General features: G+C 45.6%; 1 protein-coding gene across 4 annotated transcripts in view; it reads left to right on the top strand.

Annotated features, from left to right (window-relative positions):
- LOC142590009 (uncharacterized) overlaps nucleotides 1-13,775 on the top strand; it is a 43,337-nt gene that overhangs the window by 21,595 nt on the left and 7,967 nt on the right. For 2 of the 4 annotated variants that reach the window (XM_075701816.1, XM_075701817.1), the window contains exon 3: nucleotides 1,543-1,749. In XM_075701816.1, the coding sequence (XP_075557931.1) occupies nucleotides 1,543-1,749 (207 nt within the window). Of the gene's footprint in view, nucleotides 1-1,542; nucleotides 1,750-6,697; nucleotides 10,778-13,775 lie in introns of those variants that run through there. The other 2 variants (XM_075701814.1, XM_075701813.1) reach the window with 2 other exon arrangements.

Raw genomic sequence — 13,775 nt, 5'->3', positions numbered from 1 at the left:
TAGAACAGAAATATGAAGATAAAATTAAAGGTAATGAATGAAACTGTAATTAGGCTGATTTCAAAAACAGAAATAGAAGTCGGAAGTAAAGCACAAGGGCAACAAGTATGTAAGCTAACCCAAGCAACAAATAACTTAATATAGGAATGACAAACCATGAAAGCGCGCATACTGCAGACATCATCAAATCATGACTAGTAGCTTATTGCTATCATTCAAGAGAAAAGTGCACAAAAATTGCATTCTACTGGTACCAGCATATGGGGCAGTAACTGAGAGGTTAACAAAGAAGCTTGGGAACAAGTTAAGAACTGCACAACGAGCGACGGAACGAGAAAGGTTAAGTGTAACTTGGAGAGACAGGAAGAGAGCGTTGTTGGTCTGAGAGCAAGAAAGAGTAGTCAATATTCTAGTTGACATTAAGAGGAAAAAATGGAGCTGGCCAGGTCGTGTAATGCACAGGGCAGATAATCAGTGGTCTATCAGAGATACGGAATGGGTGCTAAGGAAAGGCAGGCACTGTCAAGGACGGCAAAAAGTTAGGTGGGATGATGAAATTAAGAAATTTGCAGGCACAGCTTGAAATCGGCTAGTGCAAGACAGAGGTAAGTGGAGATCATTAGGATAGGCTGCCCATGATTGTTGAAGAGCGTCACATACCAAGTGACCAAAGTTGGTGTCAAAAAGGTTCACTGAAGGGTGGTGCATACGAAGTGCCACATGCCCAGTGACCCAACTTGGCATCAAAGTAGACCCAACGTGGCGTCAAAGAGCAGCGCATACACAGTGTTACATGCTCAATGACCCAAGTTGGGCCGATGTTTGGTTTTCAACCCAGTTCAATCAGCACAGCAGCTAGGTGCTCTATCCATTTGACTATAGACTACTCAGTGACCCAAGTTGGTGGGAAAGAGTTTAGGTATGGACATACATACGTACATACATACAAGCATACATAGAGACACACACACAGTCAGACCTACTACTAACTGGGTGAAGTTCCTAAAGAATGCTATTGCGTTAAAAACGAACTTTGGCAAAAAATGTGATGTGTTGGCCAGGTAAATAATGGTCTGTGAAGCTACTGAATGGGTACCAATAGAACTGACGTGCAATTGTGGACAGAGAACTAGGTATTGTGATGAAATAAAAAAATTTACAAGCGTAGGATGATGTCAGCTGGCCCAAAATATGGGGTGATTGGGATTCTACAGTGGGCATTAAATAGGCTGATGGCATTGATCTTAGGATCCTGCAATCACTTTGAATTAGACTCCACCAATAGCTTTAATATGTATGAGATGAAAAAAAGTTGAATATGTGTTCTGCTGTCGAAAACCTTGCACAGAAAAAGGTTGCCCTGTTTTCAAATGGCCAGTGTGGATTGCCCTTGTTGACGTTTAGGAATACTGAACCCAAAGGGCTATGTTGTGTTCCACAGCTATGCATTGTAAGTTGCCCCTGCATTTATTCTATTGCTGGATTTATCGCTTGTTCTCGATGCTGTAACAGGACTGCAATCACTCCCATTATTTTCTGCAGGCCTCATAAATGCGGTGAACCTAGATGGAAATATCACCGCCATAACGGCTTGCCCCGGCCCTTCCGAGGCCATCGGTCAGGTTGAGGTTGGCACGCAGTGCAGCGTCCCTCTGGTTGACAAGTCTGTTGGGTGCTCCTTCAAAGCAAGCAGCGAGTCGAGGAGCGTGCAGACCATAGAGACTGTGGATCAGTCAAGCTCCTCTTCAGGTGGGCAGTAACAGGCACTTATCTTACATTTGCTTGCTTGTGTGAGTTTTTGGTAAATAGCCAAGTCTGCCTAGCATGGTACGATCTGCTCAAGTGTGTATGACATTCTGCTCCTGAGGATATATTACCTGGTTTGTGATCCTTGTTTGCATTCTGCAAACAAGGATCACAAACAAAATGCAAAACTACTGCTCTACTGAACACGTTGAAGCACCTTAGGTGGTAGAGCTTAATCCAGAGCCCTCTTGACCTGGTGTTGTTGTAGCCCTTACATTGCTTTGCGATAACGTTGAACCCAGCGAGTCTCTTAGTAATGCCTAAATAAGTATGTTAGTGTAAAAACATGAATACAGATCAATAAGGAATGTAAGTCGACCCCTGTGTTTAAGGTTAATAAAATTCCAACAAAATTCTTTAATGCAGTTAACTACAACACATACTTTGTTTTATCAATATGCTCATTCACTGAGAGAGGTGAAAACCACACCGGAACTGTTGCGATTCTTGTTCTGGGACAGCTTTAAGTCACGACATCCCCGCAGCACATGGCTAAGCAGGACTAGGCTTGCACAACACTGCCATCAGGCAATGAGCAGCATGTACTGGGCACCTGAGGTGCACACCGGCTGTCACTTCAGCCGACCTGTAGGTCTCTTCAGGTGACTGCTGGTCATACTCATTTTGATCTGCTCCAGTCGATAGCAGCTTCAGTTTTTTTTTGCGCTGTGTTTGTCGACTGCAGTGGTGAACGAGACTTCTTCCGTACCGCCAACTTATCCCACTGAATAGTTGTTCTTTCATAGCACTCTTGTTATAAAACATTGTCCACCTTTGCCGATGCGAGTCTTTTCACTTTGAGAAGCAATACACTAGTGAGCAAATTCAATTGCCTTTGCAATGAAGTGAATCTGCTGTTATCAGTACAACTCGTGCACGTGGCTCACAGAGAAATTCTACCGAAGTGTCTTCAAGTTCACTGTCAACAGGGTTAGCCGTTGCACGACAAAGCTTCCAGTTAAAACCGACATTTACACCATTTCTATTTCTATTCATAGAAACCAGATGGCGCACTGCCATAATCTTGCTGTACGCTTCCACCTTCCACGAGGTCGAATAGGGACACTCTAAACATGATGCTTTGTAAGGCAACGAAGCAAGCACTGGGCATGCCCATATACTCATCCATGCAAGGACTGCTAGACATGAGCGCCCACAACACGGTGGAGGAGCTCATCGAAGCCCACCTCTTTAATCAGTGAATCCGGCTCAGTCACACGGAACACAGACGAGCCGTCCTACGCAAGGTAGGATGGCAGATCAAGCCAGTACCCATCAAGGCGACCCTTCCGGAAAACTGGAAGACGACCATTCAGACCAAACCCTTTCCCCGGAACATGACGCCGGGCAAGGACGGCGAGAGGCGCACCGCGCGGGCCGAAGCCATAGCCCGGAAGCTGGAAGAGAACCCCAGGGTCCTCTACGCGGATGCCTCGTTCCGAAAACACAGTGACCGTGCAGCGGTGGTGATTACGTCCAAAGACAGACAGGTTGATCGTCAGCGCGTCCCTGAAGACAACAGACCCCACAGTTGCCGAAGGAGCAGCCGTGGCCCTCTCACTCGCACAGCCGAGCGTGGACACTGTGGTCGCCTACTCAAAGACAGCTTACGGAAACTTCCGCAGGGGGGTATTCTCTTCGCGGCTCGAGCCATTCTATCCAAGCACAAGCCTCCGGGAAGAGCCATAGAGCTCCATGTGGGACCCGGCTCACTCGCAGGTAGCAGGTTACACCATCGCCGACTACCATGCCCGAGAAATGTCAATCAGGGCCGAGCACGAGCCGGAAGAGCTACCGCACCCGGTTACCAGCTTTCGGGACATTACCCTTTTGTACCGAGAGGAAAGGTGCAGATTGCCAGAACCACACCCCAAACTCACCAGGCAACAAGAGACGATCCTGCGTCGAGCGTATCCCATACTGATGAACCGCATGTACCCTGCGGAACACGATATGCTCTGTCCTTTTTGCAAAAGAGAAAAGGGTACTGTGCCGCACATCTTGGCAGAGTGCACAAAACTGAAGACCCCCCCTCCTCCCCATCCCACCAACACGGCCAATCCCCAACCCCTTGAGCGATGGGAGACTTTGTTATCCAGCCCCGCCTTGCTGATTCAGCTCGCACTAACGGACAGGGGCCAGGAGCTGCTGGGAACATATGGGTCCCGTAACTAGGGAACCTGTCTGGTGCCTGCTTGCACCACCGATTTATTTCGGGCCCAATAAACGTTGTAACCATCATCATCATCCATCTAATTTATCAGATTGTTTGCAAAGGCAGTAATAAAGTCAAGACCGGAGATGTTATTTGTACACCGCTAGCTGTATTAACACGTTTGCACAAGGTTTGCAAAGTTTGTTTGTTTATTTATTTATTTATTTATTTATTTATTTATTTATTGTATCCTCAGGGCATGTTGGTCACAGTAACAACCAAAATGATGACGCTTTCTCCATTTTTACAACTACGGACAACAAAACTTCTTTATTTTGGTTCACAGCATACATGGCAAACATTAAAAGATTGTGCTAAAGGTATTTTGCAACACCTGACCAAGGTCCAGCTTCTTGGTAATTCAGTCGCATGTGGTTGCAGCATAAAATTTGCAAAATGGTTTACATAATGTTTACTGGCACTAAGTGGGATTCGAATATGTTCTTTGTCACAGCATAATAATAATACAATCGCCGACTGATTTTTCTGACACTTGATTTTCCAGAACTGCCCGAATGTTCGGGCTCTACCACGGTACCGCAACGTGCTCCATAGAGTCAATGTATAACATCGACCAAAATTTTTTCATGTGTCAGACGCTTTTCATTTGATTTTCTGGAGTTTTTTCTCGCAATCACAAGTCAAAAGCTACCGAAAATGCAAACATCATCATCGTCATTTTGTTTTTCTGCAGCCTAAAACCTGCATTGCATGCATCTCGCATGCTAATTCAGGGCTTTCGCATCTGGTACAGCCTCGATAGCAGGCACTGCTTGCTGCAGCCGTCCCTCCAGTGAGGCTTCGCACTGTCGTTGCTGTCAGCTGTCGTTATTGTTGGCACTTGTCAGTTGCACATGGTCATTTGTACTGTTCGTATTGCCTCTAGTGCGTATTGCGGTACAGTTCAGCTGCATATCGCAAAGCCAGGCTCAGCCAGTTCAACAACCAGTTGTCTGCAGTGGTTTCATCGGCACCTCTGCTGACGGTGCTCACACCGCCTTCATTGTCCGCCTCCAACTTGACAAAGGCTTCAATGTGAGGAAATTATAGCAGATTGACGATAGAAAAGAAGGCCACCATTATCAGGCAAGTACAAACCGGCCGATCGCAAGTGGACGTCACAATGGAATTTCAAATCTCAAAGCAGACAATATCAGACTATCTAAAAGCAAGGTGAAGATTTTAGAAGCCGCCGAGAAATCTGCTGGATCCCGACAGAATAATGTCAGCCAAGGTGCCCACGGAAAACTTCAGGAAGCTATTCTAATGTGGCTAAAAGCCATGATCGGCAGGGAAGTGCCAGTGTCTGGTGATGTTTTAAATCAAAAGGCAGAAAACCTGACACTTCATATAAACATTGAGGGCTTTAAATTTAAAAATGTCGGGAGGAAGAAACACTCATTTAGCATGCTGGCATCATATCCCATTACACCTACCACAGTTTCTTAGCGTAAGCCCATTAGTCCACACCAAATCTATTTAAAATTTTTTCACTGACATTCTTACATTGCAAATTAGCAGTCCAAAAGTTACATAGGAGAGCCTCTTACCAGAGGCTGCAGCTGTGTTAGGTATACCTCATATAGTATGTGTCTGCAGGCCCTTGCATTCAAGGGCCCTGATGAGGCTGCAGTGCTACGTTGACCTATACGGCACCCCTGCGTAACAAAACATTTATGGTAATAGCTCACATGTCTGGTCATTGTTATTGTTTTACTATTTAAATATTTTGCACAAGTTACAGCAACTGATTTTAGGCCTATTTATAGGCATACTACATCCACAGTGCAGCCAATGGGGAGGACATGGTGTAACTTCATGAGTGTATAAAATAAAGATATTAAATTGAACGCCACTGAGCAGTCCTTCATGTTATGAACTCCTCAAGGGCAAGCGAGCCTGTTGAGATGCTTGGCGCATTTTTAATTGGCATTAGCGAGGTGCAGTGAGAGCGCACGCGAGAGCTTGCACGGACAAGGAACGGGCGGAAAAAACATTTCACCAAAGGGACTATAGCGCTTTCGCAAATCCACACGTGAGCAGTCTTAAGTGTGTCTGCCAAATTTTTTTAACCTCCCAGACGTATTGCATATTCTTTTTTCTGGGCTATTCTAAAAGGGGGTGTGGGTTTTCCATGTTGGCAGGTTATACACAGAAAAACACAGTATGTCCTAGGTAGCTCTTTACAACCACAGTGTATGAAAACGTTGCCAAACTTAGGCATGTGTTCAAGAAAACACGCATTAATCGAGTCTCATATGAGAAATTTGTCGTGTGGGGAATTGTAAGTTTCTCAAAGGCCAAATATGGCATTCAAACGTCGAGTGCTCGTTCAGGATCAGAGAGCAAGTTGGGTTGAAGCTTTTTGACACTGATCTATAAGGGTCGTAGGAATCCGTGAAAGTCTGAATACTTCAGATTCTCTCACTTCATAGCTTCTTAACTTCTGGAAAAAATAATTTATATGGGTGGACTTAATAAACAGAGTCATGAAGCATTCAGATGCAGAAATATTGACCAAATCAAAAAGGACCCTTAAGCATCATTTGTTCCGTCATACCTAAAATCCTCAAGGCATCCCAGATGAAAAAAAGAGGAAAGAAAGCTCATCATTAGCTTTAGTATTTCTGTTATTTTTTTGCATTTCATAATACTACTTTCGTTTCATTTGTGCAGCATCGAGGCCTTCTGTTTCTTCATCAGCAGCCAATGGTGACAATTCACAGCAGGGATGCCTCCGCCAAGATCATCTCCCCGACTGTGAGGCTGGTAAAATGTTTCTTCCGGAACCTCAGGCCAGGGTCCATATTGGCGAGCGTCCTTTTAAGTGCCATTTGTGCCCTCAGAGCTTCTTAAAAAGAGACCACCTGAAGAGACACTTGTGCATTCACACTAATGAGCGGCCATTCCAATGCCCTTCATGCCTTCAGAGATTCTCAGAAAAGTCCAAGGTCAAGGAACACTTGCGCACTCACACGAATGAGAAGCCATTTCACTGCCCTTCATGCCTTCAGAGTTTCTCACGAAAGGCCCACCTTAATGTCCACCTGCGCATTCACACAGGTGAGAAGCCATGGCAGTGCCCTTCATGCCTTCAGCGCTTCTCGCGTAAGTCCAGATTGAACGGCCACCTGCGCAACCACACAGGTGAGAAGCCATGGCAGTGCCCTTCATGCCTCCAGAGCTTCTCGCATAAATCCACTATGAAAGTCCACCTGCGCACCCACACAGGCGAGAAGCCATTTCACTGCCCTTCATGCCCTCGAAGCTTCTCGCATAGATCCAGCATGAAAAACCACTTGCGCATCCACACAGGTGAGAAGCCATGGCAGTGCCCTGCATGCCTCCAGAGCTTCTCGCATAAATCCACTATGAGAGACCACCTACGCACCCACACAGGCGAGAAGCCATTTCAATGCCCTTCATGCCCTCAAAGCTTCTCGCATAGATCCAGCATGACAAAGCACTTGCGCACCCACACAGGTGAGAGGCCATGGCAGTGCCCTGCATGCCTCCAGAGCTTCTCGCATCAATCCACTATGAAAGACCACCTACGCACCCACACAGGCGAGAAGCCATTTCAATGCCCTTCATGCCCTCAAAGCTTCTCGCATAGATCCACCATGAAAAAACACTTGCACACCCACACAGGTGAGAAAGCATAGCAGTGCCCTTCATGTCTTCAGAGCTTCTCGCATAAGTACAGCATGAAAGACCACTTGCACACCCACACACACGAGAAGCCATTTCAGTGTCTTTCATGCCAACAGAGCTTTGCACAAAAGACGAACCTGAAAACCCACCTGCGCACCCACTCAGAGGAGAATCCATGATCGTGAACTTCATGCCCTCAAAGCTGCTCGCATAAGTCTATCATGAGAGAACGCTTGTGAATCCACACAGACTGGAAGCCATTTCAATGCCCTTCATGCTCTCGGAGCTTATCGTGGAAGTCCAATGTGAAGAAACAGCTGCACAGCCACACCGGCGAGAAGTCATTTCGGTGGCCTTCATGCACTCGGAAATTCTCGCTATAGCGTGCCAGGAAACAGCACCTAAACATTCATACAAGTGACCGACCATACTGTTGCACTGTCTGCTTTTAGTTCTTTGCACATGCTGATTAGTTCAGCAGACATAAGAAAACGCAGCTTCAGGGTACGTAAACGGCCCTGTCGAACTACATTTTCAGTTAGAAATATAGAACATAGAGCATGCTGCAGGGTGTCCTGCTGCATCAGGTGGCACAAGTGTGCCCAAATGCTTTTGAAGGGCCCTTGGAATGCTTCTTCTGGGTCATCATATTTGCTCTAGATCTATTCTCTGTGTCATAAAACAAAGAGCAAAAGAAGTGATGAAAATCGACCCACACGAACCCATGTTATCACTCATAAAATATTCAAGATACAAGGAAAACAAGAATTAACCTCAACCTCTGGTGGATTTTAGCTGTTCTAAATTCCACATTTCACTTTGCCATGACTTCATGTGCTGACACCGACAAACAGCAGCAGGTTGTTAGCAAAAGTTCTTGCGCCACCGCTGCCAAGCCTCCTTATCCTGTTCATGATGTACCCATGGCCTTCACAACCTGGCAACTGAGTGCAGGTGGCATACATCCCACAACATAAAAGATGGATGCCATTGTAGCCATGCCAGCACCAGAGAACAAGCAGCAGCTTCATTCTTTGATTGGAGCTGTAAACTACTATGGTAAATTCCTGCACCGACTGGCCACGCTGGCCCATCCTTTGTACAAGCTACTACATCGCGATCAGACATGGACGTGGAGAAGTGCATGCCAAAGATTACTTGATGACACCAAAATTTCGCTGGCATCTACAGAAGTCCTAAGCCACTATGACCCACAAAGAATGCTTCAAATGACTTGTGATGCATCAGAGGATGTGGTATGTGCTGTGCTTTCGCACATTTTCGCTGACGGTAGCAGCCGTCCTGTGGCTTGTGCTTCCAAGACATGGTCTGATACAGGGCAAAAATATAGCCAGTTCGAGAAAGAAGCATTATCAATCATCTTAGGTGTTAAGAAGTTTCAATACTATCTTTACAGACGCTCTTTCACGCTGATAACAGATCATCAACTGCTGCAATCAATCTTGGGGCGAAAGTCTGGCATATAAACCTTGGCAGCAGCATGAATTCAGCATTAGGCGGTTACGTTGTCTGCCTATATGTACTCCTTGCAGTTTTGACTGGCAAATGAAAATGTAGAGGCCTACTGTTTTTCGCATTTGACAGTTCGTCAGGCACCGGCTGACGAAGCCGAAGCACTCTACTCGCTATGTTTGCGGTCGATTCCGGTCACAAACAAGCACATTGCACTCGCAACATCACAAGACCAACTTTGCAGAGTACTCGAGCTCACAAGTACCGAATGCCCTAACTTTGTGGACAACACGGCTGACCACGCATCAAGGCTACCTCCTTCAGGGAATGCGTGTAGTGATACCTTCAAAGCAGAGGTCCCTGGTTCTACAAGAACTTCACCACGGTCATCCAGGTATAGTGCGATCCAAAGAATTGGCGCGCAGCTACATTTGGTGGCCTTCTATTGACCCTGATCTGGAATCTCACACGAATGAATGCAAACCATGTCAGAATCAGCGTTATGACCCTAACAGTGCCCCTTTGCACCTGTGGTCGTCGCCAAGAGCTCTTTGGAAGCAAATGCGCATCAATTTTACAGTGCCCTTCCGGCAGACCATGTTCTTAGTTGCAGTTGATGTTTCATTCTAAATGGCCAGAAGTCTGCATTGTGAATAACACAACCAGCAAGGCAATTATCCACTTCTTCGCAAAATGTTTTCCCTCTTCGGTTCACCAAGAACAATTGTATCTGACAACGCACCACAATTTACATTAACAGAGTTCAAAAATTAGGTGAAGAGATAGGCTCACGTCAAGTCACAGGAGTGGCTTATCCCGAAAGTTCGAATGCCTTGGCAGAGCATTTTGTTCAGACACTAAAGAAAGAATGAAACGTGGTAAACCTGCAGGCCAGCATTCACAATTTCTTACTAGCTTATCGTAATACACCTCATGCTACTACGAAGGAAGCCCTGGCCACTTTAATGTTCGGACGCCGTCTCCGTTCCAAACAGGACATTCTCAAACTGGCAGTAGAAGAACTAGTTCAGCACCAGCAATTTTTTTCAGCTCAGCCAGCGCAGCTCCATGGCTCGGCAGTTTTCTGTGGAAGACTATGTTCTTGTTTCTAAATTGCAATGGGCCACCAAGATGGCTTCCGGGTACTGTGTTACTGCAAAATGGACCTGTTTATTATGCCGTCAAGGTGCACACACCAAAGGGCTTCGCAGTATGGCATTGTCGCCAAGGTCGGCTTCTCCTGGGTACCATTGACGTCTCCAAGTGTGAAGAGAATAAGGACACTTTCTGGGAGTTCTCAGACACACCTGCAGAGATCACTACGGCAGCACACATTGCTTCAGAGGCTGCGCCATCTTACGAAGATATCTCGCGCACATTCGGCAACCACCAGATCATTACACACCATCTTAGTTTTGTATAACTGTAGCTCCCCACAAATTAAGTGGGAAGATATGTCATGTACGTGATAGTGCCACATGCTGTTTATAGAATTGGCAAGTCAAGATCCCACATAATCAAATGACCCAACCCCGATTCCAGAGAAGGCTGGCAAGTTTCTTTTGTGGCAATTGTACTTGTACATCCATTTTGCTGCACCATGTAGCAATAAACTGTTTGCTACTGTTCTACGTTCGCTTGCGGTTTCCTACGACGCTACATGACGCCATGGCCTTTCGGCATCAGAGTGCTCGGCCTGGGATGTAAAATTCTCATGATTGCAACATCTTTCCAATGGCTGCGCGTTACATTAAATGGCTGTAAAATGTAATGCCATAGCTTTTATCGTGGTACACCAAAGCTTCTGGGGAAAAAAACGCTAGAAAACACATTCTAACTGGGCAAACATACCATCTGAAGTCAGTGAAACATTTGGCAGGCTCAGCTTTTGTTGGCATCTGTGCATTGCACAAATTGTAGTAGCATGAAACACCGACACATGCTGAACTGGTGGGGCCAGGGCGGCTTGAGGTGCGTGTTGTGTTTTCTTGCTGCTTCGTAAGCTCTCTTTTGCACTCTTCGAATTCGGCCTTCGTCAGCAGCTTTAGGTGGGGCATTATGTGGGTAGGATGGTTTGACATGCTGACTTCGCGAGGATCGTTGCAGCATGAGCATCTACATGCGAAGAGCTGGGGCTGCTCGTGCGGAACTACATACATTATGCTGTTTTTTTGTTTGAACAGTGTTTCAATGCGGTGATGGGAAACCGAAATGAGATCAAGCTGGTGGGTGATGCCAGAATACGATGCCGCCAGAGTGAAACATGATGCTCACTTCAGGCCGCCTGCAGTAGGGGACAGCGGTGTATTTGGGTTATCGCCTATTAAAAGTATGCATTACGCTTCCTATGGCACTATGCCACAGGTGCCATGAAACGTATAGGTAAAGATGCTCATCACATTAAGGTTGGCTGCGATAGCTGTAAATGCAATCTGCAACAGCCGAGGAGATTTACTTGCATCAGAACGGGAACCTAAGTGCGTGCCATCGTTTTCACTTGGCACGGGCGGGTGAGTACTGCGGGGGGAAGCTGCTGTGGCGAGCGCATACTGCTCTCAATTGCGTGTGCCTCACACCTTTTCTTCTTCACTTAAGATCTAGCGGCCACAAGACATTACCAGTTATGTGATTTACTCAACACTGGTGGCGAAAGATCTTAATTTCCGGGAACATATTAAGGAGACCCTGGAACGACTTTGATAGTATTGTACAAACACACCGAGTGGCTAGGGCACATCCTTTTAGTCATTAAATGATACATTTAAGCGCTCCTCGCAAGGCACATAATATATTATGAGGAGGGGTGTGCTAATGGCAATTCTTGAGACCGAATCAAATACAAATTGAATAGTGCCAGGATTGAATTGAATGTCAATACTATTCTAATAGTTTTCTAATAATAAGCAGCCATTTTCATAATGGATGTAAAACGGTATTCAGATCATAGTAGTCATAAGCTTAGCATCTTTCTGCCATGATATTGTGCATTATCATGTTTTTATCAAAATTCATGAATGCACCATTAGAAACCATTTAACAGTTTGTTCGCATATACAGAACTTTCTGAAAGCGAGAATGACCCCTGTAGCATAGCCTGTTGCACTATGTAGTCTATCAAGTTTATACGTATTTTATGCTCACGGGAATGACAATTATTGTGCTTTCGCCCCAATTTTCTGTTTGGTTGCCCACAGTTGACATTTTAATGCATTTGAGAACTATCCGAAAAATTTTGGTATTCAAGAATTGTGGCTATTTAATTCGTTATTTGAATGTTTCTAATATTGACACACGCCTAACTAGAAGGTTTGAAAATGTGCATTGCTGCCGATCGCATTGGCGCTGATTCCCTGAGCTTTCAGCCTCCCTGTCTCCATCTGTGTAGCGGGAACACATGACATCAGTCAAGCAAGCTAACCGATTGACTACTCACTTTGCATCATTGATAATTGTTTCAACTTTAATGGTGAATGAATATTCACAATAGTTGGAACGTTGATTAACTTATTTCTATAAAAAATGTAACAGAAAGACAGTACACAAGAATTTGTCACTACACTCACGTACTTCCAAAACACAGCAAGTATAATCTACTTGTGCTACAGCTTGCTCCCTGTTGGTCTTGAAGTTTCTTTCCGTGACCGTCCTGAATTGCCCTTGTTGCATTTTTGGCTGGAAATCTGGCGATTGAGTATAAGTTCTCGGCAGCAGCATAATGGTGAACACGTCTTTTTAAATGTTTAGAATGTTTTGCACTTGGTTACTGCAATATCACCTCAGTGCTTGGCTGGTCGAGCTCTGCGCCAACATGTGGCTGCCCTGCATGCAAGTTGCTCCGGTTTCCACCTCCGCCTATCCGTAAAAATGCCCAGCTCCCCTGCGTTTTCTGTAATACTGTACCCGCTTGGCGTCCCAGCAAAATGCTCACCATACACGTTGCTTGGATAGTTCTTGCGGGTATCAACGACCAGGCGGCTACTGCTTAGGTTGGAGAGGCTTTGCGGGCTGGCTCCAAGTCGCTGGAAGTGGGCTTCACGTACATCACATCATAACGAAGAACCGGTAAAGGCGGAGCTTAGCCCTTGTTGCTCGACAAACGAGTTGAACAGGAAAAGCATGGGTAGGGAGGAGGGTAACTTGTAATTGTCCGTGACTCTCTAATTATGAGGTGCTTCCCTTGAATTCTGACGAAAATGTTTTGCTCTAGCTGTACCCGACATGTCTACAGAATTTGTCCACACCATCCTAGGGACCCGTTAACTGGTAAAAAGGGAGCATAAATGGATCGGGTCACTTTTTATGTTCTTGATCGCAAACGTTGGCTTCGGGAAACCATACAAAATACAATCGTTTCAACGAGGTTCTACTGCACTTGCAGTATCGTGCTAATGTAAATCGCACATTACATTTTCAGCTGATGATAATAGCGTGACTCTGTTTATGAAGTACACAAAATCACCATCAGTGCCACTCATCAAGCTTTTAATGGTGTGTATTTAGGGCCTCTTTAAATGTGGGACTGACAAGCCCAATTGCACGATGTTCGTGCGTAATCTAGGCAGCTGCAGGGGCATTTTTAGCAATGAGATTGCAGTCAACTACAGTGCCCGTGCTCTTGTGATATTCA

The sequence above is a fragment of the Dermacentor variabilis genome, chromosome 8, assembly GCF_050947875.1.
Source record: "Dermacentor variabilis isolate Ectoservices chromosome 8, ASM5094787v1, whole genome shotgun sequence".
Classification (NCBI taxonomy): domain Eukaryota; kingdom Metazoa; phylum Arthropoda; class Arachnida; order Ixodida; family Ixodidae; genus Dermacentor; species Dermacentor variabilis.
Note: the sequence above shows the minus strand (reverse complement) of the source record. Positions and strands in the feature narration are given on the sequence as shown.